General features: G+C 31.3%; 2 protein-coding genes across 4 annotated transcripts in view; one reads left to right on the forward strand and one right to left on the reverse strand.

Moving 5' to 3' along the window:
* Positions 1-22,893, reverse strand: part of LOC143079456 (AP-1 complex subunit gamma-1-like) — a 42,396-nt gene extending 19,503 nt beyond the window's left edge. The window contains exons 1-19 of one of the 3 annotated variants that reach the window (XM_076254801.1): positions 22,842-22,893; positions 18,245-18,340; positions 16,742-16,952; positions 15,148-15,272; positions 14,437-14,578; positions 14,090-14,186; positions 10,521-10,597; positions 9,894-9,989; positions 9,242-9,322; positions 8,235-8,333; positions 7,475-7,530; positions 6,628-6,741; positions 5,824-5,964; positions 5,399-5,453; positions 4,368-4,580; positions 2,873-3,000; positions 2,360-2,464; positions 1,612-1,753; positions 283-409 (exon numbers count right to left, since the gene is read on the reverse strand). In XM_076254801.1, the coding sequence (XP_076110916.1) occupies positions 283-409; positions 1,612-1,753; positions 2,360-2,464; positions 2,873-3,000; positions 4,368-4,580; positions 5,399-5,453; positions 5,824-5,964; positions 6,628-6,741; positions 7,475-7,530; positions 8,235-8,333; positions 9,242-9,322; positions 9,894-9,989; positions 10,521-10,597; positions 14,090-14,186; positions 14,437-14,578; positions 15,148-15,272; positions 16,742-16,952; positions 18,245-18,261 (2,026 nt within the window). In that variant the 5' untranslated portion in view covers positions 18,262-18,340; positions 22,842-22,893. Of the gene's footprint in view, positions 1-282; positions 410-1,611; positions 1,754-2,359; positions 2,465-2,872; positions 3,001-4,367; positions 4,581-5,398; positions 5,454-5,823; positions 5,965-6,627; positions 6,742-7,474; positions 7,531-8,234; positions 8,334-9,241; positions 9,323-9,893; positions 9,990-10,520; positions 10,598-14,089; positions 14,187-14,436; positions 14,579-15,147; positions 15,273-16,741; positions 16,953-18,244; positions 18,341-22,301; positions 22,487-22,605; positions 22,707-22,841 lie in introns of those variants that run through there. The other 2 variants (XM_076254800.1, XM_076254799.1) reach the window with 2 other exon arrangements.
* Positions 22,894-25,783: 2,890 nt separating this feature from the next.
* On the forward strand, positions 25,784-26,487 carry LOC143078102 (uncharacterized). Its single transcript, XM_076253078.1, has one exon. It carries the CDS (start codon positions 25,816-25,818, stop codon positions 26,440-26,442), a length of 627 nt encoding a protein of 208 aa, XP_076109193.1. The 5' UTR covers positions 25,784-25,815; the 3' UTR covers positions 26,443-26,487.
* Positions 26,488-26,624: the final 137 nt, after the last annotated feature.

A 26,624-nucleotide genomic window follows, 5' to 3' on the forward strand; every position in this document is an offset into this window, starting at 1 on the left:
ACTTCACAACAGCATAAATTTTAAAGTTTTTAGTGCACACAATTCAATGATCTAGAAAATTAAAATATTGTGGATTCGTATATCTGTGTTGGTACAAATTTCACGGATTGAGGGAAAATCGTGATTTTGCAAAGTTTGCATACAAGCCTTTAAAAGATTTGTTCTTTGTTGAAGATTTATATTCATGGTTCGCCCATACCCATGAAATCTATGAAAACTGGTATCCCACCGTTTATTATCCCACGATTAATCATTTATCCAGAGTATTGTATAAATACATACCAGTAGATGAGGTAACGTTAGCAACATCTCCTAGTATATCTAACAAATCATTCACTCCTGATTTAGGAGGTGGCTCTGCTGGTTGTGTTGGAGAACCCACATCTAGTATATCCAATATATTTTGACTCTGTAATTAAACAGACAAATCAAATTGATTAAATTGCATAACAGATGTAAAATCAAGGACAGTATTATATCATTTAAACATAGCTTATACCCACATATGGTGATATGCAAATATAGTAAGGTAGAAATCTAAATGATGTGCACCATTACTTGATTCCCAAACTCACCTTGAAAAAATCATTATTTATGTTTCTTAACATTTTTTATGTTTCAAATTTTTGGAAGGTATTTTTTTGCAGTTCCCCAGAAAAATGTGACCAAAAAAATTCATTAATGGTCTGTATGGTTTAGTATAACTAGAACACACCCGAGATATCTTGGGTCCGTGACTGAATTAAAGTTGATAACTATGTGTAAGCCTTATTTTAGTATTGGTATTGCCATCTGATAAAGTCATGCCGATTATAAGATACAGTTTTCTCTGCATTCAAATCTTTCTGTTTGAACCCGTCGACCTGGAACTTTTATTGGTAATATTATTTATTTGGAAAACCAAAGGTCCTGGAAAAGAGTATTTTTTAATCAACAGCATTGTCCTATATTAGTTATAAATAAAGTTGAATTCTTTGATTCGCTGTTTTACGTCATGCCCACTAACTTATTGAAAACTGTACCTATACGCCTTATTCTAAGTCCAGATTTTTAGTATTCGTATTGTTATCTTAGAAAGTCTTACTGATTAAAATACTACAATAGGGAACAATTTGACAATGATTGAATTTAGTAGTGTCAACCCTGTGATTATGACCCGTGTATATAGCAAAATCCTAAATACACCGTTTGGTGGTGTGCCTGTCAGATGCGGAACGTACAGATAAGGTAATAGGTAACAGGTGAATATACTGTTGGTATCAGTATCGGATTCAACCCAGAACTTGTTAATTATTGGCAATATTAATTATGTGGAAAACAAAAGGGTCTGGAGTGGTTTAATTTTTAATCTACACCATTTTCCTATATTAGCTATATATAAAGTTGAATTCTTTGATTTGTCGTGTTTACCCCATGACAGCTGACAAATTGGACCTCGTTATTTTAGTATTATAGATATATAAGTATTCCCATAAACAGGAAGTTGTTGAACAATTAAACTGAAACCCTGTCACAAAGTAAAGCATATTGACATGAAACTAAATTCAGGACCCTCATTATAGCCTCATATTTGTAGTTCCATACAATAATACAACAAAATCTTCTTTTTACCTCTTGTAAATTCTTTTTATTTTCTTTCTGTACATCTCCTTCTTCTGAGATACCATTTAATAAGTTTTCACTACTATTTTCATGTAATATGTTTTTACTTCTACTTGTTTCTATTAAAGGCATTTGTTCTAGTAATGAGAACCTGAAACGAACAGATGTAAAATCATTACATTTTCTGAGTACATCAGATGTGTTTCTCATACAATTCAAAAGCCCTTATTCTTTTGATACTTAAAACACATAATTGCAAAATAATTTATCACTTGCTTTGCTTTGAGAAATATAAATTTATTTTTGATGATTTGTTATATGAAGTCAAAAATTAAAAATTCTCTGAAACAAACTGTACATACTTTTCCCCCATTTTATTCACTACTTTAAAACAAAACATTTAACCCCACCACATTCTGTATAAGTCTGTCCCAAATCAGGAACCTGTAAATCAGTGGTTGTTGTATATCATATTTTTTTTTCTTTTTTTCATTTATTGCTTTGTACAGTAATCACTTGTTTGAATTGTTTAACATTAGTCATTTCTGGTTCTTCAATAGCTTTATATGTAGTATTAGTTTTGCTCATTGTTGAACCTATTATTGCTTATTTTTACGGTCTTTCATTCGGTCTTTGGTGGAGAGTTGTCTCATTGTCAATCATACCACATCACCATATTTTATATTTTAATGTAAATTGAAAATGAAACTGCTACGAGTTATCTCGTCACAACAAAAATAAATTTTACAAAACTTACCGTAAACTATCAAATTTATTGAAAATTTGTGAATATTCTACAGATCTCTGTTGTAATTCTACATTAACACTTTTACCATACACACTCATAATATCTTTGATTCGCCTATAAATAGAAAATACAAATAAAACAATTACTATTATCTTTCATAATTTCAGCAAGTGAATTCAAATCAAAAATAAAAATCAGTGCAGTCTGCCATTCATTTAAGCCTGGTTATATGACTACCTTAGAAACAGCCATGAAAGTTAAAAAATAACTTTTTATAATCAAATTCCATAAGTGAAAATTTTGTAATTACTAAACGTCTTCTTGACAACAATGTAACATTTATTGCATTGGATTGACTGGAAAAAGCTGACTGAAGTGATTTCTCAAATATTGTATGGTCAACCCTTCTAAACAAATGCATCTAATTTCTTATCAAATGATTTCTTATAATAATACCATTTCCAAAATTCTAACTTACTATTTGATAAGACAGAAATAATTGTAACACATTAAATGACATACCCAATAGATGTTCTAAATCTGGAGCTGAGTTTCATTAAAGCTGTAATAGCATATTCTTTAGTAATTTCATTCAAGTTGTGGTTTGAAAGAACCTTTTCTAACTCTGTAACAACTTCATCTTCAGATGCCTGAAAATAATTTAAAGAATATACTTTGTTTTTCAAAACTTACACCATATTGACTTTCTCTTTACAACTTTAATAAGGAATATTTCCATAAGTCTCTCAATACATAAATCTATTTGTAATTCTAATATGACGTGCTTCTTTAGCTTTGTAAACAACACTGTGATAAAATTCTCGATTAAATATACTTAGCGCAGACTCAGAGATATACATAATAATGGCTGTTACAATATACTTCCCACGTAAATCTACATGTATTGGAACCTATTTGCAGATCCTTTGCCGATTTCATTGTTTTAAAAAGTGCAATTAAAAAAAGACAAAATAACATTTATTCTTATTCGTATGCATAATAAAAAGAAGTAATGCACAAGAGCTCGGAGAAATCAACAAAATAAAAATTAAATAAAATTCCGTGAAAGTCTTTTAATCTTTTTGGCGCATTTAAGTCATTTCAAAACACGACGTCATACAAATGAAACCGCTAAAGTTGAAAGTTTTCTGTTACGTAAACCATTGGAATTCGTATGATATTGTATTAAAACTGATTTTTGAGGTAGGTTTTGTTTTGTTCTCTATTCTATTGCATTATTCGCATATTTACTCATTTCAGTAAGTCAACATGGCGGCTCCTTAGTTACAAAATGTCAACTTTGGATTTGACGGAAGCTTACGCGAAAAACATATAAATATTTAAAATGGCAAATGTTGGGTTTGAGAATTTAAAGAATTAAAAAGTGTTTTTCTAGCAGTTATTCACGAAATAACCTACGCAAGCTACATATTTATCAAAATATTTTAGCTTTATCTAACAGGGAGTAAAAAAGAACAGCCACACACACAGCATACCCACCCTCGCTTCAGTTTTTTAATGACCGTATTTGTCCTATTAGAATCGAAATAATTCAAGGAAGCTCGCTAACGCTCAGGATAAAATTCGAATATCACGGCCCAGGCCATGTGTAAATTTCCAACAATCTATGGCTTCCATGAATTATTTCTTAATTCAAAAGATAGTCAAGCTAAAACATGTGCATTATACATGAAAATAAAAATTCTTTGAAAGAGGATCCATGCATAGTATATAAAAAAGCCATTATCACATTTAAACATCAGGTCTTGTTGATACTTGCACTGACAAATCAAAATTAGTTCTGCCTTATTTGTGGAATTTATTGGTTAAGCAGTTGATTAATCAAGATATTTTTGGTTGAGCACTGTAAAAGTTCGATACATTTTCCTGTATTGTCCATGTAAAATATTTAAAGGAAAAAAAAATTTACTACCAGGAGGAGGAAACAAGAAAATATTTGTTTGCCTATATAATTATGCAAATCTTCTACAAATTAAAATTTGACCTATGAACTTACCTGCACAGGTTCATCTTCGCCACATTCTCCCGTCAACAGATATTCTCCGTATTCCCCTATACACCAGACTGACACTTGAATTAAGGATTGTTCATCTAAGTGATCTTTAAAGTTTTTAAAAAGTTGTTGCACTATATATGGATGGAGTTCCTTCATTTCTGCGGCTAACTGGATGGTTATTGAAACCGTATCATCTCTCACATAATTACCTGCCTACAGAATCAACATTCAACAATCAATAAATATTTAGCAAATGATATAACTTTCATTTTTGTTTGTATATATTTTAAAATTTTTGTAGTAAAATACTTTTTCTAAGCTTTAGTTTGTAATGTTTACACAGATGATCTTAGTTTTCTGTATTAGTAATTCTTTACAATAAGGCCTTTTTTATATTGTTTTCATTTATTTCATATTATTATTTCTATTTGAGATAACGTTTTATTTACAGACACAATTTAATCCATGTGTACATGTACATTTCTGCAAACAATTGTGTTTTTGCATTTCATGCTATAAATTCTCTTTTTAAAAGGCTTTAACCTCTCTTTCAAAACATTATAATTTGAAGGAAATTATCTAAGAGTGAAGGGTTGAAGGCCATACTTTCATTGACCTAAAATGGTTTGCTTTTTACAAATTGTGACTTGGATGGAGAGTTGTTTCATTGGCACTCATAACACATCTTCTTATATCTATATATAAAGAAATGGGAAACTCTAGGAATCTCTAGGGAAAACACATGAGCTTCAACAGGCCAAGGAAAGACTCTATCACTCGCTGGTAGATCTTAGGTCAACTTATCATTTTTGAAAATAATAGATGAGGTTCACGATCACATATTTAATTATAATGGTGATAATATATAATCTATATTTAATTAATTCAATATTTTTCCAAACAGATTATCCTACACATCATTGTAACAGTTGATAAAGATTTTTTATTTGAGAAAAAAAAACCAATAATATATAGAGGTAGTTTAAAGAATTTCTTTTGACAACAAAATTAACAAGTATATACTGACTTACTGTTACAAGAACTTTCATCACAGTATCTATATGCCATCTCTTTGTAGGTGAATGACTGAAAAAAACAACATTAATCATTACTATCTGTTACTTGTGTATATTTGTATCTTCATGGGCTAAACTATGATAACTCAAACTTTTTTAAAAGTATGCTTTCTTGAGAGCTATTTAAAAATAAATACCGGATTCTTATTAGCAACATAATTTGTTTTCTGTAATGAAATTGATTGATTCACAGCTGATGATCCAATTTATAAGAAAACATTTTGCAAATGTCAACATAAACAAACCTTTTCAAACATTTCCAGGTCTGAAGATAAAATGCAAAACACATATAAAAAATTCATAAATTTCTGGATCAAGCCTTTAATTAAACTAATGACCTCCCTATTTTTTTTTTATTACTTGTAGCGTTATACACTTACTTTTCAGCAGCCATTACAATCTTTGAACAGATATCAGGTTTAAATTCTGGTTCACACGTCTCCAAGAAATGTAACAACTCTTTCATCATTCCTCTAACATTGCTAGTGTTTATAAGGGCAAATGACAGTTCAACAGCTCTCCTGTAAACAGATATATATTGTAATATACTGGTTAATTTTTCAATGAGGTTATAACAAAATTTCTACTTTACATTGAATTATATGAACTTTCTTATTGTATATAAATAAAGTTTTCTTAGCTTTAAATCAAAGTTTGCAAATATTTACTTTCAAAAGAATTAAATGACAAACTATATCAATACCCCAGTTAGCCAAATCATTTTTCAAATTTAAACTTCAAAATATTTTTTTTTTTTTTTTATCATAGATGGTTCTGTGCAAATTCCCACATGGACCAAAACAATGAATAATGTCAACCTCTTTAAACTTGTCTTTCATTTCATGAATTGACATAACACCTTATGTATGGTACATACTTGAAGGAATTTATCAATAAAAGACTTGACATTCGCCAGGTTCAGTTTATTCCATAATAATTTAATTTTGGAAGTAACGCGTCTCTGATTGGCCGACGTTATTTTGTCATCAGCCCATAGACATAATTTAGTCATGTGACCGTGAAGTCGTCAACATTTTTTCATGGTTTTCTAGTTTAAAAAGAAATTTAGAATTAAATTATAAGAAATGACTAATATTTTTTCTGTCTATTCGAAATAATATAAAAAATGTGGTGCACACTGTTAAATAACCTGTGTAGCTCAATAAAATGTGAAAATACTTTACTTTTTAATTGAAACATCTGGATCCTTGAGACAATCAACAATTGTTGTTCTGTGTCTTTGGACTGCATTGTAATCTGCTTGTACCACTTTCAGTAAGGTGTTCAATGCTACATATCTGAAACAAACAAGTCAACATAATTACATATGGAATAACAGGGGTTCAAGTTCAAATTTTGGCATAGTAGCCAATATATATAGTTCTATACAAGAAAAGCAGAATTTTCAGTAGCCCACACCAAATTTTAGGGGCCATTGACAAGTGGACCCCTGCTTATTTCAAACCCTGAATAACTGTGGATTCAACTACTTTTGTGGATACCAATTTTTGTGTCTGAAGGAAAACTTACATGCTCGTGGATACTTAATTTGGTGGTTTTGCCAAAGTCTTCAAACAAGCCTACAGAAAATTTGTCATTTGTTCAAACTTAATTTTATGCTTATCCTGTACCCACGAAATCCGTGAAAATTGGTATCCAACAATAGTAATGAATCCACAGTATAAGCATTTCGTGTTAAATATTTAGTTGTAATCAAGTAGATTTTTGATAATTTTTTTGTTATGTTTTTTTTCTTTCTATAGATAGCCATATTTTTACATTTGAAAGTATAATTTGACATTTGAAAGTATAATTTGAAAATAAACTATTGTGCACTGTCAAAGCTAATTTTTCATTTTTGCCATATGATTATTGATTCTTTATCAGGATGATATATTTGTTTAATTGTGAAAGAAACTAAATTTATACTTTTTTTTTTTTTTTTAAATTTACAAATTTCTGGCATATATAATAAACCAATTACAAGTAAATTGTGTGAGTATTTCCTGTTATTCTTATACATAATCTTACCTAATATTCTTATCATTATTCAACAAAAATCTTCCTAAAATATTAACAGCTAACACCTGTAAAAATAAATTCATTTTTATTAATTTGGAACAGATTAAATTCAGTATAAAATATAAATATGAATTTTCTCTCAATATTTGTCCTTTAACCTTGTCCCTTTTTCAGAAAAGAAAATTTACTAGCAACACACTGTATTTTAGCAATGTATGAAGTGAATATATTAACACAGTTGAAAATGAATTCAAGATTATATTCATATATACAATGAGTTCCATCAGTCTCATCCTTTCAACTTCTATACATACTTTTCCTTGGTTATATGCATTAAAATAATTTGCCCAGTAACTCCTACATTTTTCAAGGATTTAAATATAAGTCTAGTAAAAGGATTTGAAATTCTTGCTAATTCCTATTATTCTTCAAATAGTTTAGCATTCATTTCTTCATACACAAAATTTAGAAACTGCAATATTCCACCATTCAAATGCTGGCATCGCATTATAAATTTCTGTATTTCTGATTTTGATCTTTTACATTACTATCATAAAAGATATCCCTGATGAAAAAAGTAAATTCAGCAGCAAACAACACAGAAAACTCTTTCTTTTCTTTCTTTATACCAAAATGTGAGTTTTTTTGTAATGGCCAGCTACATACATATTTAATACTATAGGCCCTCATGATTTTGTTGTGGTACAATTAATTTTGAATCTATTTAATATTCCTTCTTTCAAACCTTTTTAAACCATAGTTTACTTACCCGAAGACCAGCTTCAGACTTAATACCCATAATAGTCAGAACAATCTCATATAAAATGGCATGACCAACATTTTTACTTGTGTCAGTATTTGTGGCCACCTGTGAATGTAAGTAATTAATATTCATATGTTGTTATACAATTTCTGTCAATGCTTTGTAAGAAGACTGTATACATCTAAAACTAGCAATTTTTTAAGTAAAGGGGCATAACTCTAAAACAATAAAAGTGACAACTGAATCTGTATTTTGTGGTAATAAGCATTGTGTATAAGTTTCATAACATTTGGTTGAAGCAAACTATAGCAAGAGAACAGAAACGAAAAATTCAGCAACTTTTCCATTTGTAAAGGGGCATAACTGCAGAACAGTAAAAGTGAAGCCACCTAAATTCAAACTTGATCTGTGTTTTGTGGCAATAAGCATTGTGTTTATATTCATAACGTCATTTGGTTGAAGCAAACTTTAGGTAGCAAACGAAATCAATTTTGGGATGTACATACAGACAAGTTTAAAACTTAAAAGCCCCTTCTGCTACCGCTGGGCATAAAAAAAAAGAAATCTTTCACAGTATTATCACATACAAACATTTAAAGTATAAATAACCTGAACAAATCAATCAGGTTACAAATGTGATACTTGTTTGGCTTTGTTTCTTGAATATGGAAGAATTATATTTCTCCTTATGTTTATGTTTTATGTGTGGTTTAATTCGGAACGGCTTATGAAACCAAAGACATCAAAATGTCCTCTTATTGGATTTTATCAACATATTCACATTCACAGCGTCAGCGCTGATAAACACAAGATTATAAGACTTTATAGGATGTCCCAAAATGATAAATTTTAGATATTGGTACAAATATCTTGGATCAAAAGATTATTGTCTATGACACCCAAATAACTATATTAAGCACGATCAAGTTCATGTATATACATTCTTGTAAGGTTTTTGTCTTCTCAAGGGGTTTTCATAAAAACTAGGTATCTGTTTTACTATTCATAAATACCTGTGCTAATATATCATTCATTGTTTCACTAGCTTCAGTGTCATTCTTTCCTAATCTCCGTAATAATCTTAAAATCTTAACCTAAAAGAAATAACAGACAACTATATAAAATCAAAGTGCTTGTGAACAATGAATGGTAAAGATTGCTAACATTGCATTATATCTAGCATTGAAAGGAAAAACTATGAATTGGGATTTCATTCTTTCCCAATACCGCTATCAGAACAAATCTTGATAATATATATTGATACCTTTGAAGTTACTATTGTATAGATTTTTTTAAAAGCCCAAATAACAAAGCAGAATCTATTTGCCCTCAGTTCTAACGTCAATACATACCAAGATAAACTTAATATACTTGTAAATATTGTCCAAACTCTTAGTGCATGTCCCTTGAACTTAACCGTTACAAGGCTATATGCTTTTTGGATATATATATATGATGATTTTATAATGTGAAGTATGTTTTTGATTGCTTCTTTAGTGGAACTAAGAACATTTTAGTGTTATTTTGTTTTTAAGTTTTGTGATGTGAAGTCAGATAATTTTATTGAAGATGTACAACAGATAAGGCTGTATGCCAGGTTAATATATGTTGTCGTTCACCAAGTATTTCTTAAAGAACAATTTCCATTTAATTAATGGTACTAACCTGTAAGAAAGGATCACTAACACCCGAAACATCATGTTCAGGTGAATATCCTGCCATAATTAGATTCTTAAGTATTCTAACAAGCTGTGGAACAACCTACAAAAAATTTTCAATTTTTGCAGTCGTATAAAAATACAGAATTTAAAATTTAATGTTAAATAATATTATTTGTTTAGAAGCTGTCTTTTTAGACAAATAGTGTTTACATTTTGTTTTCTGAAAAATTCCAAGAAAAAAATATTCCTCAACCATATAAGCAGCCTTCATTAAATTATCTAGAATTGAATAATTTGAGGTTTTTTGTTTATAGTTTTCTGTGTAGTGTTTCATAGATTATATTATAACTTTTTTTCATTTTGACAAGGTATTGTATGATAACATGATTTTTGATTGCCTCCTTGGTACCTTCTATTTTCATGGCAATGTGGTCTTATTTCTAAACTCTTACCACAGCAGGGCCTTCAATAGATTTAAAGGCAGAAAATTCAAGCCACTGGAATTAGTGGCTACCTATTTATCAATAGCATAAACATATTCTTAAAAGAATGTAGTTCGAAAAGTGATTAAATCTTTTAAAAGTCTAGTGACCATTTACATCATAATGTTTACAAATCACAGAAAAGATACCTTTCTAAAATGTGTCAGTGCATCTGGACTTTTTTCACACATCTCTGTTATTAAACATACAGCTGTCAACAACACTCCTTGAAAAGAAAGGGTAAAACTGTTACAATGAGAGAACCTTATGGTATATTGTAGAAATAGATACTAACTAAACAGGCATTTTTCATGTGATTAATCTTAATCAGAGAAAGTTTTAATACATCATATTCAAGTAAAATTTCTCGATAGAAACTTTTTGTATTACCTATAAAGGGCCATCAGACTTATTATCTAAAGTCATGAAATTTTCTTTGATTTTTATCCATATTCATTATATTAGTCACAAACAAAAGACCAAAAGAGATTTGTACACATGTATGTGCATTTGTGTGGAAAAAGAAGGTTTTTTTAATAGCATATATTGTTATACACAAAGGGCTGATTTTGGCCTCAAATATTAAGTTCATCTGCCGAAAGATTGTAGACACTTTTTAAACACTCAAGTGTCTATTTCAGTTGATTCAATTAGTTTATGTGAAAGATTTTAACTGATTTACTCATTAAAAATGCTCCGATTCTAGCTTAAATATGAACCAGGTGCTCCGCAGGGCGCAGCTTTATACGACCGCAGAGGTCGAACCCTGAACAGTTGGGGCAAGTATGGACAAAACATTCAAGCGTGATACAGCTCTGAATTTGGATTGTGATCAAATTTTTGACATTACATGGTTTTTTTTTACACAAAACAAATGTCAAGATTTTACAAATCAATTAAAGATTTCTTCTTCAAACTTTTTAAATCTAAAATTAAATAGTTGACACAGCATAGGTTTCTGACACAGAATGAATGTGGTCTAATGAACTTAAAAGTTTTTTTTTGCCTTTGAGCAATTCACTATGCTGTTGAATATTAATCCTCTCAAAAAATGTTTGAAGAAATTTTCTTTTTATTTATGAAATCTGAAATGAGAAAAATTTAAACCCCCCTTTTTTTCACATCCCCGTTTCCCTTTTTCCAAAACTGATATCAATTCAAATTTCTAATGGAGTTTGCAACAATAACTACTCTTTTAAATACATCATAAAATATTAAAATGTAAAATAAAGTGCTTGTTATCACTGAATGGTAAAGATTGGTTGGTAGTAAAAGTGAATATACATTGTTTATTGTATAAAACAATAAAAAAAACTTCATCAGCAACATTTTATATTGGCAAATTTCCAATGAAGTTATTTACATAAAGTTATTGGCAAATAAAAATAGAAAATGACATCATAGTCATGCCTGGCAAATGTCCAACATACATTATCTAAAAACATTTTAGATAAGATAAGGAAAAAAAGCTTCATCAGCAACATTTTATATTGGCAAATAAAAATAGAAAATGACATCATAGTCATGTCTGGCAAATTTCCAACATATATTATCAACTACTATTCTATACAAAGAAAGATAACTCCAATTGAAAATTAATTGCTATTGCACAATATTGTGCAATTAAATATTTCTTGCTATTGTGCAATACTGTGCAATTGAATTTAAATACATCATAAAATATTAAGATGTAAAAAAACTGCTTGTTATCACTGAATGGTAAAGATTATTTTAATTTATCAGTTGGTAGTAAAAAGTGAATATACATTGTATATTGTATATAACAAAGATTTAAGTTGATTCTGGACAAAGAAAGATAACTCCAATTAAAAAAAAATCTTGCTATTGCACAATATTTTGCAATTAGATATTTCTTGCTTACTATTCTGGACAAAGAAAGATAACTCTAATTAAAAAAAAATTTGCTATTTCACAATATTGTGCAATTAGATATTTCTTGCCATTGCGCAATACTGTGCAATTGAAAAGACTTGCTATTGCACAATACTTAATATAATAATTTTAGATCCTGATTTGGACCAACTTGAAAACTGGGCCCATAATAAAAAATCTAAGTACATTTTTGGATTCAGCATATCAAAGAACCCCAAGATTTCAATTTTTGTTGAAATCAGACTAAGTTTAATTTTGGACCCTTTGGACTTTAGTGTAGACCAATTTGAAAACAGGACCAAAAATGAAGAATCTACATACACAGTTAGATTTGGTATATCAAAGAACCCCATTTATTCAATTTTTGATGAAACAAACAAAGTTTAATTTTGGACCCCGATTTGGACCAACTTGAAAACTGGGCCAATAATCAAGAATCTAAGTACATTTTTAGATTCAGCATATCAAAGAACCTAACTGATTCATTTTTTGTCAAAATCAAACTAAGTTTAATTTTGGACCCTTTGGACCTTAATGTAGACCAATTTGAAAACGGGACCAAAAGTTAAGAATCTACATACACAGTCATGACAGTTAGATTCGGCATATCAAAGAACCCCAATTATTCAATTTTGATGAAATCAAACAAAGTTTAATTTTGGACCCTTTGGGCCCCTTATTCTGTTGGGACCAAAACTCCCAAAATCAATACCAACCTTCCTTTTATGGTCATAAACCTTGTGTTTAAATTTCATAGATTTCTATTTACTTATACTAACGTTATGGTGCGAAAACCAAGAAAAATGCTTATTTGGGTCCCTTTTTGGCCCCTAATTCCTAAACCGTTGGGACCTAAACTCCCAAAATCAATACCAACCTTCCTTTTGTAGTCATTAACATTGTGTTTAAATTCCATTGATTTCTATTTACTTAAACTAAAGTTATTGTGCGAAAACCAAGAATAATGCTTATTTGGGCCCTTTTTTGGCCCCTAATTCCTAAACTGTTGAAACCTAAACTCCCAAAATCAATCCCAACCGTTCTTTTGTGGTCATAAACCTTGTGTCAAAATTTCATAGATTTCTATTAACTTAAACTAAAGTTATAGTGCGAAAACCAAGAAAATGCTTATTTGGGCCCTTTTTGGCCCCTAATTCCTAAAATGTTGGGACCAAAACTCCCAAAATCAATACCAACCTTCCTTTTGTGGTCATAAACCTTGTGTTAAAATTTCATAGATTTCCATTCACTTTTACTAAAGTTAGAGTGCGAAAACTAAAAGTATTCGGACGCCGGACGACGACGACGCCGACGCCGACGCCAACGTGATAGCAATATACGACGAAAAATTTTTCAAATTTTGCGGTCGTAAAAAATCTATCAAATATGCCAAAAAATGTCACTTTTCAGATTTTTTTTTGTCAAAAATGAAAGTGGGCGCATCCGTCATTTGTCCGTGTTCATCCTCAACCTTTATATATGTTATGTATTATCATCAAATACAACTTTCATTTCAATATTAAAAATGAACACGAATGCGGCCACTTTCATTTAAGATGGAAACTGTCTAAAATTTAACTGAAATGCTAAAATTGCGAAGATTTCAGTAATTTAGCATGACTTAATGATGCTAGTATCCGATATATGTGCATTGTATTGTCAAAAAACTGCCCATATTTATGTAGCAGAAGCATTCTACTTTCCAATAAATAACTAAAAGTTAACTTTTTTACAATTTTGTAAAACTGCTATATTTTGGGGCCAAAAAGGGGTCGTACTGAATCTATTCCTTTGATTTCTTTCATATTGTTCTTTGCATATTTACCATGATTCTTTTCATTAAGTAAAGTCCTTGTAGATGGTATAAACATCTCCAGCAAATCTGGTACTTTTCTAATGATGCAGAAGGCACAGAGGATAGCCTAAAATACATTTATAAAATTAAATTATTTTTTCATAAACTTGCATGTTTAACATTTTTATAACATAGATTGTAGAGAATCGATCTAGATTAACAAGGCCCAGTAGACCAGGACAACCACTTTTTAATTAGCTTATTTTTTTTTTATCTTTTCTGGCTCTCCATTTAACTTTTTAATTTCTATCCTTGGGACTCAATATAAAGTGTTAATCAACCTGTTTAATGACTAAGATAGTGTGAATTATATTTACCTTTTTCTTGATATAAGCATTTGAAGACTTTATCATTTTCTCTATTTCTCCTGCTAAATCTCTGCTCATTTCAGTAGAACATATAGATCCAAGTGTACACAGGGCTAAACTTTGAATATACTGAGTCTGATGACCCAAATCACTGAAACAAATCAATAACATTTAACAATGTTTAATGTCTTACCAAACTGTGAAATAAATTTTGCTTCTGATTTTTAAGATTGTCTACCATATTAAAGCAGAATATATACATTTCTGATCATTTGAGGAGCTTTAATATGATAGGGCATGTTAGAAATTCTTTAGAAGTCTTTGTTGAAACTGAAAATCTTTTCTTTCATAGGTATAACCAATGTTATTTCAACTGATCGGACTTATGTTTTAATTTGCATAAGGACAGTCTATTTGAAGAATATGTGTGATAAGGATAATTGCCGTTATAATTGTTATTGAATTCTAATCACCTATCAGTGTCAACAAACGCATATACAAAGGAACTGAGTGTATGATATGGGACGAATAACTGGACACTTCATTGATGAGTCTATCCCGAAACTCCTGTCTATAGATGGACTGGTTAAAATAAGCGAACTTTGAAACCGCGCCCAGTCAAGTGAAATAAATCTAGTCATAATAAAAAAAGCTTAATATTTTCATTGTATAGTTAATTTTTGGAACATTTTTAACTTAACGCAGCAGAGTATCACTTACTTCTTAAGTGAATTAGTAACTAAAAGATGAACTTCCTGTTTTTCATCTAGCAACAGCATAGCACCAAGGTAACCAATTCTTTTATCTGTAAATTTCTGGGATGCCACAATTTTCAAACATTCAAGCTGAAAATTAAAAAAAATAAAATCTATTAATTACAAATATGCTTTTATTACACTAAAATTTACAGGAACTTAAGCATAATGGAAAAATTGTAATAAAAACCTAATTTCACTCAAAATGATGAAATCAGAACAAGAAAAATGACAGGAGAGAAGCTCCGGCACTTTCCAACCACGCACACAGTATCTGTGCATATCAACTTATGCTCATGTGAGGTTTTTTCATCTAAATAAAATAAAATAATGTCTGACAAATTTTTTTCTTAAAATTTTCATCAATCTCTCAAAATTCAAAACATTTCATTAGGCCACGGTTTTTTAATTTGTTGGTTTACGGATTTTTTCCATGAAAAAGTCGGGTCGGTCGGTCGGAAAAAAAAAAGAAAAAAAAGATCTTTCAAGACAGAAAACTGATATGCAAAATAAAAATATATTTCACCTTTCTAATATATGTTTGTCATACTATTTTTTCATCGTTCTTAAATTTTAGTCTGATAATTATTATTGCTCAGCTGTAAACCTCGCATGACATTGTCTAATAATTTCCCGTAAAAAAAGGGGGGGGGGTACACTGACAAAGACGAAATTAAATCGTCAATTCACAAACAAGAAAAACAGATTCACGTCAGTTATTTGACTTAGCTTTTAATCAAAACTTGGTGAAAAATAATAAGCACGAAAACTAATAAAGAAAAAAAAAGTAAAAACGTCGTACGAAAATAAGTTTCAACACACGTGTCAAAAACGTAATAGACTCGTCCATTGGAAAAACGAGAATATCAGGTTAAATAATCTGTTGTCATGCATTCCCGTTTATTATCCAAATGGACGATATTTTTTTATTATCTATGAAACAAGAAAATATCAAATGATTTGTTAAAATTCAGTATTTTAACTTGATGTCTTGAACTTCCACCTGTCCACATTTGGACAAGTCTATTTATATGAGAACATGCATCTTACGGACTGGTGACAAATAAGGAAAACGAACTTATTGTGTAATTGGTTTTAAACACAGGTTTCGTTCCGCAAAATTATTTGCGCAAACAACCTTTCAAGGTCATTAATAATTGATTTGTCTATTTTTAGAAACGTAAACTGAAAGTTTCATTTTTCACAACAGAAAGTGTCATCACTTCTGTTAGTAATTAATGCATTTTATTTCATAAAAAAAGGATATTTTAATTATTTTTCAGGGATAATGCATTTCTTAGGGTCGGCGAGAATAAAAAAAGCCTGAAAATTCGATTTTATTTTTATTTTGGAAATCGGCAAAATCGGGTCGGCGGATCCGTAAACCAACAAATTAAAAAATCCTGGCCTTAAGTGTTTTCATGGTAGAGTACTCATTTAATGTTTTATTTTTTGCGCTTACAAAAAAAAGCAAAGTGAAAACTATAGGGCTTCCACATGCTCAATACTGTCATTGTGCTACTGAGGGGGGTATGCACTTATCTATTAATTGCTCATACCTGTCCAAAATGTGCTGGATATCCCAACATGTGTATATAAAGCAGTTTGGCAACATTTCTACATCTGTATGTATTGTCTGGGTCTCTGAAGGAATCTCTTATTGCAGCACATTCTTTCTGTACTACTGCTCTCTCGTCAGCAGCTGTTCTAGCTGACCTGATCTCTCTGATGAGGTCCCTTAGCCGCTTGGGCGTAGGGGTAGTCAGTGACCTGTAAAAATCAGCAAAGTTACATTAGACTTTGTATTTATAAGAGATCAAAAACAATCGCTGCAATTTATATAACAACATTTCAATCATTTTACTATCATTTAACAATAGGTTAGCTTTTGAAAAGTGTTCGCTGAATCTAATAAAATTCTTTAATTTTTGTGTTTACAATCGTGAGTCTTGTACAAGTATGAACTGAATCTTCTTATAACCAATACTTTTTTGTTGAAGCACCCAAGCACTTGCAGTTTTGTTAAAATCAAAAGACATTTAACAAATAATTCTTAATTTCTAAGCAATGTGTGTTGTCAGTTTAACTGCCATTTCATTCAAATTACATCTAATGCTTTTTTTCATGTGCTTTCCTTCAAATGCTCATTTTCATTTTTTTTGGTACTTAGTATCTACATGTATGTATAGGGTGAAGGTTTGCTTTGTAAATTGTAAGTTGGATGAAGAATTCTCATTGCCAGTCATACCACATGTATCTTATATCTATCTATTAAATCTTACTAGTAAATGATTATTCTAACTTTCTTTTTTCACAAATTTAAAAGATGTGCATTTATCAAAGACTTAACATTCTCGTTCACTTCTTATCAAAATAGCATGTTTAATTGTGTGAAGGTATACATGTATATGAATTATCATTGATGTTAACATATGTAAAATTAGTTAGCATTAGCAAGTTATAGAAAGTGTTTACACCAACACCATATATAGTTGTTAGGGACCAATCAGTTCAGTTGTGACTTATTTCAGTCTGTATCAAAAATAATTAATTATAGACAAGTTCATTCTTAAAAAAAATTCTGAGCTCAGTGAGACACAGTTGTTTCTTGGTAGTAAAAAGAACAAAATTGGTAAAATGTTTCATCTATTCCAGCAAAAAGATGTCACAAAGTATAAAAGGTCTAAGCAGCTTTTAGAGATTGATTCTTCTTATTGGCATGATTATGAATGCATTATAATATCAATATATAAACTACAAAGAATGAAAGAAGCTTAAATAGCATTTATGAAAATTGAAAATTGCAGTACTAATAGCTTCAGAAATAATAATCAATAATATTGCTATAATTGATTATAGAAATGTTGCTTCAGTTTAGTCATAAGACCATAAGATTCAAATTAGTCATTTTTCTATATTTATTTTGAACAAACTTATTATAGTGTGGTAAAATGTCTGATCAATAAAATGCCTTTCAACCTATTTAAAGTGTACAAACATAGTTTGACCGTTCTTTTGACAAAAAAAGAGAAAGATCAGCACAACACACAGAATTCCTTTACCTGATGATGGTTGACATTTTGCAGGAATGATTTTCTTTAAATGGACTGCAACAGGTTTACTAACAAACTCATGCAAGAATCATACTAGCAGGTTACCTAAAAGTCACAGAGGCAAACATATAAAACACTTACAGCTTTTACATTAATGCTAGCAAGACAAATCTTTGCTTGGCTTGCTTGCTTTGTTTGTATCAGTGTTTGCTCAAGCATGGCAATTAAGATAGGCGGGGCTTCAGCTTGTATACATAATACAGTTACTTAAATTTAATTGGACGTTATGTTTGAGGTTACGGACACTAAATTTCAAAACATCACATGACACATATTCTCATGTTTCCTTACCTGTAAATATACAATACAGACAAGATTCTACTTCGTCGAAATGATCTCCCCATTACGCCAGTTCATTTTCACAATCGTAGAAATGGAAGACAATTTTTTTTCTTTCAAAGATCCAACTTAAAGACTGTCGTCAAGCACTTTAAGTAAAATAGCTATTCGAACACACCTACTCTGATTTTGTGATCCATTGGATAGGTATTTCACTTGACCCCTATATTTCATCTTTTAGTACTGTGATTTTTTTATGTTAAAAGTCAACCTGTAGCTTTGCTATATAAAATGATAGAATCCGAAGCGAGATGATGTATCAAATACTCTTGCATTGTACGTTTTCCAGACAAAATATTCATCTCAAACACACCCTAACATAAAAAAAAGGTGCACTCGATTTTCTCTTTTCGATACAAATGTTTCCCATTTTTTGGAATATTTTCTTGAGTTACATAACGGAAGGACATGCATGGAAATAACTGACTGAACTAATAAATTGATATGTTATAAAAAAAAAAATATTAGGTCAATGTTGATGGCCAGTTTCTAAGCCTGATCCAAGAAAAAAGTTTACATTTTTCTTTCATTGACAAATTATTGTATTTTTACAGGTGAGGAAACATGTGAGAATATTTATCATGTGATGTTTTAAAATTAGGTATCCTTAACCTCAAACATAACATCCAATAAAATTTAAGTATGATTTATACAAGCTGAAGTCCCGCCTATCTTAATTGCCATGCTTGAGCAAACATTGATACAAACAAAGCAAGCAAGCCAAACAAAGTTTTGTCTTGCTAGCATTAATGTAAAAGCTGTAATACACCTTTACCAATTTACATGTACCATGCATTAAATGTTTGTAATTGTACATTAGGACTGCATTTTTTTATCTATGTATGTTTCACATTTAAAACAGTAAACTTAACGTTCACAGATTCACACGTTTCCTACGGAATTTAAGAGAAGTATACCAATGTCTGAGCAGAAAGTTGATGAACCAGGGGTATGTCAAAGAACGTCTCGTCCTTTTTCTAAAAAAGTTCATCGGAAGGTACCCAGAACTTGTTGATAAATATTCCGTATCAACTTCACAAATAATACACGATGGTCTTGAAGTATAGATTTTGCGTACTGACATTGTTTATCATCTTAATTACGTGTTATATTATTCTTTTATTTGTCTTTATTAATATTACTTTTACTGTTGTCTGTTTTTAGAGATATCCTTTTGACGTAACTCTGTGCTTATATATCCCATCATACTTTGAACGACAAAATTATTTTATGATGTGACTCTGTACCTATGTATCTTGTCATACTTTGAATGACAAAATTATTTTATGATGTGACTCTGTACCTATGTATCTTGTCATACTTTGAATGACAAAATTATTTTATTCATTAATATTACTTTTACTGTTAACCAACTTTTTTTGTGATATACATTTTACGTGACTCTGTACTTATGTATCACGTCATACTTTGAACCACACTATTATTTTATTTATTATTATTACTTTAACTGCTAAGTCAGTGTTTGTTATATCTATTTTGCGTGACTGTATTTGTGCATCCCGTCATACTTTGAACGACAAAATTATTTCATGTCTACCTGTGCGAATTTCAAACGCGCAATTTTACACCAGTACCCATACCCTCCTTCCTTGATGGGTGCATTTTACATAGACAAATATAATCAAAATGAGGATGTTAATTTGATGTATGCCTTTTTGTAAAATTGAGAATGGAAATGGGGAATGTGTCAAAGAGACAACAACCCGCCCGTGTGCTTCTTCGTTACATTTGTTGTTTTTATAGTGATTAAGATGATAACACAATGTTGACTGCTGTACCCCTATTTTTGACATTTTTACCTATTATGTCTGTTTGTTTTGTTCACGCATCGGTGACTATATAATGGAATTTGATGCGACTGTCATACAAGTGAGAGGTTTAGCTAGCTATAAAACCAGGTTCAATCCACCATTTTCTACATTTGAAAATGCCTGTACCAAGTCAGGAATATGACAGTTCTTGTCCATTCGTTTTTGATGCGTTTTGTTATTTGATTTTGCCATGTGATTATGGACTTTCTGAATTGATTTTTCTCTGAGTTCAGTATTTTTGTGATTTTACTTTTTGTTATAAAATTCTAGGAAAAATCATGTACAGAGCTAAAACATATCCTTTCTTATCCATTATAATTTAATAAAAATACTAGTTCTGTCTGAATCAATTCATCAATTCAGCAAAGTGTAGAGGACAAATAATTTCTGAAGGCAAGTCAATCGAATGGACTTGCAGTCTTTGGCCATGGCGTATGTGGCACAAGTACAACAGTAAGAATATGAAATTGTATTGCTATGGAATTTATTATTTTAGGCCCAAAATATAACAAAGCTCAAGGTAATCACATAAAATTTAGATAGTGTTTAAGCGTTGCTATAAACATGATAAAGTGAGTATGTGCTCAGTTGCTACATTTTACAAACTTTATGCATCTTTGGACTCACCAGTTTTCAAAATGATGAATAAAAGATATCCTTTATGTGCCAGTCCCAAGTCAGGAGCATGCAGTTCAGTGGTTGTTATTAGTTCATGTTTGTCACATACAAATGATACATACATGTATATGTCATGTATGTATTTCGTAAATTGTTTTTTTTATAAATTATGGCAATAGTTTTCTCAAATCAAATTTGTTGATGACTGGCCCATTTAAAACCAATCATGTGGTATTGGTTTTTCTCATTATTGAAGGCTGAGGGTTGTCTGTAATTGCTAACATCCATTAGTCTACATTTGAACTTGTGGATAGTTGTCTCATTGGCAATCATACCAAATCTCCTTATTTATATATTAGTGAGAACCTTAAAGTATTAATAATGGTGAGACATGTAGGATACCTTAGTCCTAGATCACATTACTGCAAAAAGTTGACATTTAGATCTAATCAATAAGGTACAATGTACATGTATAATCTAGTCAACGGAAGTTTAAAAAATTTTTTTAATCTTTCTCAGCTGCAAAAGTTGTTTCAGACAAAATTATTTAAAGAACAAATCTATTTGTACTAGAATTAACTGAAAGCAGTCTGTTACCTGCCTCCATTGGCATTTATGTAAATAAGGATTACTCAGAAATAGTTAAATACCTTTTTTGTGCATCATTTTATATTTTAATTTTCAAATTCTGACAATATATTCACTCAAATTAAGACAATCATTTCAATTAGACTGGATAGAGGTCAGCTCGCATAGGCTATGTAGCCAAGTCAAACAAAGCTATCGCAAGGCAGTGAAAGGTTTTAATGTTTAGCATTCAAATTTCAAAGGGTTGCTCAGGAGTCAGGAAATGTCAACTTGTAATTGCGCCAATAGATTTTGGATATGTATGCGAGTTGAGAAGTACTGTCTACAAGGACTTCACCTGATTTTAATCCGAGAACAAGTCCTGCAGTCAACTCAAAGACAAAATAATTTACAGAAGTGTCAGAACTCAGAAGACAATGACCAATCATTGCAATTTGGCATTCAACACTCCAAGACAGACAGAACTGTCACTAGGACCATTATCAATCTACTATATCAATGTAAGCAAAATTATGGGTGGGCTTAATGATTGAATGGAACATTTGATAGCAGGTTAAAATTAGTTCACCGACCGGTTGCGCTAGGTAGGAGGGTCAAAATAATTAATCAACAGGTAGAAATCGAATTACCGCATCATTTTGACAGTTTGTTACGTGTCTGTTTTTACTGGTATTTGTTTATCTATCAAGTATACGGTCTGCTTTGTAAATCTCCCTATCTAGAAAGAATCAGTCTTTCAGACCGGAAATTGTCAAGGAAAAAAGGTATCTTGTCATCTAAATCTATCAATATGGCTGTTGACCGAAGAACAAACTCCGCGTTAATAAAGTAGATCGGTATGTCATTTGTGGTTCTGGTTATAAACTGTCGTGTTAGTACATATTATACATGCATAAATAAGATATATGTGGAATTTAAAAATGGAATATTTACTTTCTGTCCATGTAATTTATAATTATAAATTCCGGATGTAACTGTATACAAACACCGGAAGAAAAATAGTGCCAATGTGGCAAACGCTACGTCATTTTACAGTGACACCTGTTCCGTTATTATCTACCCTTGATTTTCCCGCCGTTTTATTGCCGTAAAATTGACATTTTATGTCTTTAGACTTTAGAATTTTTATGTTTTTGTTCTACTATTTATGCTTGTAATACTGTCCCTACTTTTCCAAAAGTAAAATCTTCCCATCTCACTGGTATCAACCACACATAAGATTCCTACTACCAGTCTCAGAACACCGTGACTAACGTTTATAATAAAGTGTGTAATGGTTAAAAATAAATCATTGAACAGTTCAATGATTTATTTTTAACCATTACACACTTATGATATAAACGTTAGTCTAGAACATCCATTACTGATCACACGATCGTTACTATCTGATATTATTCATGTAAAAGTTATGATTTACGTATACTATAAAAAAAAAATTTGGGGGGTAGATCTACCGTTTTGTGCTTTTGTTATTTCATTATGTCATTTTTTTATATTTTTTTTTTATTATGAAACAAAACCTGATTTTGAGATGTCATTGAACATGCAGTCAATAAGTGGTTAAGAAATGCTTACAAGATGTTTGCTTTACAAGACATAACTGGTAAATTTATTGTTTTTTAAATGTGGTTTATGCGCCAATCATCCAAGTCAGCCACACCGTGACATATTTGTAAAAGTAGTGTGATTCTCAAAATATAATATTTCTGTTGATTTCTACAGGCATACATCTAAATATTCAATTCCGAATCTTGCAGAAAAATATTATTTCAAAAATTCGTTTGAACAAAAATTGGACCAAAAAAATGTCTTGCATTTCTTTAGAGGAGCTACCATTTAATTTGTATGCGGAGGGTGGACAAGATGCCAAACAGCCCAAGATAAAGGGTTTTCATATATTTATACATTATTAATAGTTCAAGATAAAGTGTTCAGCCATCATACATAGTTGGCGAAAAGTACCACTGCACATAACTTCAACTTCACTCATTATAAACAATAACGAAACTACATTGTCAACTTCGGTACCAATTCTGTCTCAGAACATGCTAGTAACAGAAGGAGTTGAATTGATGGCTTTCTAGTGGGTAGCAGCTAAGCTGTATTCATATGTTAATTTGGTCAAGTCATTATGGTCAACATAGGCAGGTTTGCATGAAGTGCAGTAAGCATGGTCTTGATCCTTGGCACTGGACTTGCACCAGGAAAAGTTGAATTGGCTAGATACTGGGTCCTCTTTACTGCTGGGGTATTTGGTTTCGGCATTTTGTCATATTATAAGATTGTAAAATTGTCAAAGAAACTTTCTTACAAAAAAAATGTAATATATATATATAGGTATTACATTGGCTTGGATAAAAAACAAGGCATATATAAAATTGAGAATGGAAATGGGGAATGTGCCAAAGAGACAACAACCCGACCATAGAAAAAAAAACAACAGCAGAAGGTCACCAACAGGTCTTCAATGTAGCGACAAATTCCCGCACCCGGAGGCGTCCTTCAGCTGGCCCCTAAACAAACATATACTAGTGCAGTGATAATGAACGCCATACTAATTTCCGAATTGTACACAAGAAACTAAAATTAAAATAATACAAGACTAACAAAGGCCAGAGGCTCCTGACTTGGGACAGGCGCAAAAATGCGGCGGGGTTAAACATGTTTGTGAGATCTCAACCCTCCCCCTATACCTCTAGCCAATGTAGAAAAGTAAACGCATAACAATACGCACATTAAAATTCAGTCCAAGAGAAGTCCGAGTCTGATGTCAGAAGATGTAACCAAAGAAAATAAACAAAATGACAATAATACATAAATAACAACAGACTACTAGCAGTTAACTGTATATATATCATATTTGAGTTGATTTCAAATGTCTTTGAGATTCAGTATTAACTGTTCCATGTTTTCAACAACATCAAAGTCGTTGTTTATACAAATAAATTATTAATTCAGTGTCTGTAAAAGACTTTTGGTTTAAATTTGTAGCATCCTTGATTAAGGGCTACTTAGTTTTTTATTTATCATTTTCGTCGGTGAATTTCTCTCTTGGCCCTTTTGGTCTTTATACTTCAATGAATCTTTAATTTAAAGCTTTGTGTTGGGGACACATAGCCTTCGATTTTATTTTTCATCTTTGCTTTAGCTTAAGAAAAGGTTTGCTCTTTTAACAATCCCCTTGCTAAAGACAACCAAGTGATTGGTTTTATTTAGGTGGGGGTAATTTGCTGACCACTATGCATAGAAAGACGCAAACTATCAAAAAAATGACGCAACTTTATAAGCAAGACACTGAAGTATCTGCAGAACCGTTGCTCTAAGGTCCTATTATATGATATTTTTTTGGAAATTTGAGGACCATAGAGCTAGCCTACAGATTATATATGATATGCAAACTAAAAAAAAATATCATAAGGATAAGAGCTACCATCAAAGACAAAGTACAGTAGTCAGTAGGATTTTTGTGAAGTCCCTGTTGTCGCACATATTTATATAGAAAAGGCCAGTTTATGGCCTAAATTTATTTTAAACTGGATGTGTTGGCCTTTTTTGTTTTAAGCCAAGATGAACTTTTTTTTAATTTGACAGAGAACCTCCTTTTGTTCTTGATGTCCTCTAATGGTTTCTGAAGGCATCATGGCGGACATTTTGAATGATCTTGTAACCTCAGATTTGAAAGAGTTTAATAGTAAAATGCCGTTATATATTCATTAAGATACTGACGCAGTGCAAATGAAATGCATCTTGGAAAACATTTTCCTACCTTCAAGTGTCAGATTTACTCGAGTTTGAGCACCACTTTCATCGAACATTCATTTTGTTTACCAACAAACTTAAGTTCAACCTTTGTTTTTAAGACGAAAGGCGTTTAAACTTTTCATTCTTTGTTATAGAATACAAGGTTTGATCCTACCAATGGTTTATACGTCCTTAAATTCAGGATCCTGTAGTTCACACAAGAATTTCTACAATTCAAAAGTAACAAGGAAGCACATATTCTCTAGTCGGCCATGTTTCCATGTATTTTCCGCGTCAGTTTTCCTGGTGCTCTCTATCACGTCCGCGTTATTAACATAAACGAAGCACCTGCAGAAATTTTATCATTCTTGTTTTATCAAGTAGTCAGCGAAAGTAACAAAGATGCCAAGCAGCCCAAGAAAACGTTCACGATCCAGGTCTAGGAGCAATTCTCCAAAGAGGAGTCCAGCAAAGAAGGCCAGAAAGACTCCAAGAAAGCCAAGAGCAAAAGGTGGAGTAAAGAAGCCAACAACTTTATCCTTGATTGTTGCTGCCATCCAAGCCATGAAGAATAAGAAGGGATCATCTGTCCAAGCCATCAGAAAGTACATCCTGGCCAACAACAAAGGGGTTAGTGCAGCTCGTCTTGGAACTGCCATGAAACTAGCATTTGCAAAGGGACTGAAATCGGGTGTTTTAGTCAGACCAAAATCATCCGCTGGTGCATCTGGTGCAACTGGTAGCTTCCGTGTTGGTAAAGCACCTGCTTCACCCAAGAAAAAGGCAAAGAAAGCAAAGTCACCAAAGAAGAAGGCAAAGAAACCCAAAAACAAGTCAAACAACGCCAAGGCTAAAAAGTCACCCAGAAAGAAGACTGCAGTTAAAAAGTCATCAAAGTCTAAGGCAAAAACATCAAAGAAACCTAAATCGCCCAAAAAGAAGGCCACCAAGAAACCTACAAAGAAGAGAGTAAAGAAATCACCTAAAAAGAAGGCCGCCAAGAAGTCTCCAAAGAAGTCCAAGAAGTAGACCTGAATCGACAGATTAACAACCAAAGGCCCTTTTCAGGGCCAACCAATTATTTCAAAAAGAGTCTAAATATTTGTTGTACATCAGTAAATTTCTTCTAAAATCTGAAGACATCTTTGCCATTCTCTTCTAGGTTTTTTTCAAATTTCCATTTACTTTTATTCGTTATACTGCAGATTTCA

Source organism: Mytilus galloprovincialis, chromosome 6 (genome assembly GCF_965363235.1).
Source record: "Mytilus galloprovincialis chromosome 6, xbMytGall1.hap1.1, whole genome shotgun sequence".
Taxonomy (NCBI): domain Eukaryota; kingdom Metazoa; phylum Mollusca; class Bivalvia; order Mytilida; family Mytilidae; genus Mytilus; species Mytilus galloprovincialis.

What these genes read in the sequence shown, in the direction of transcription:
- LOC143078102 (XM_076253078.1), top strand. Translation starts at nt 25,816, where the DNA reads ATGCCAAGCAGCCCAAGAAAACGTTCACGATCCAGGTCTAGGAGCAAT.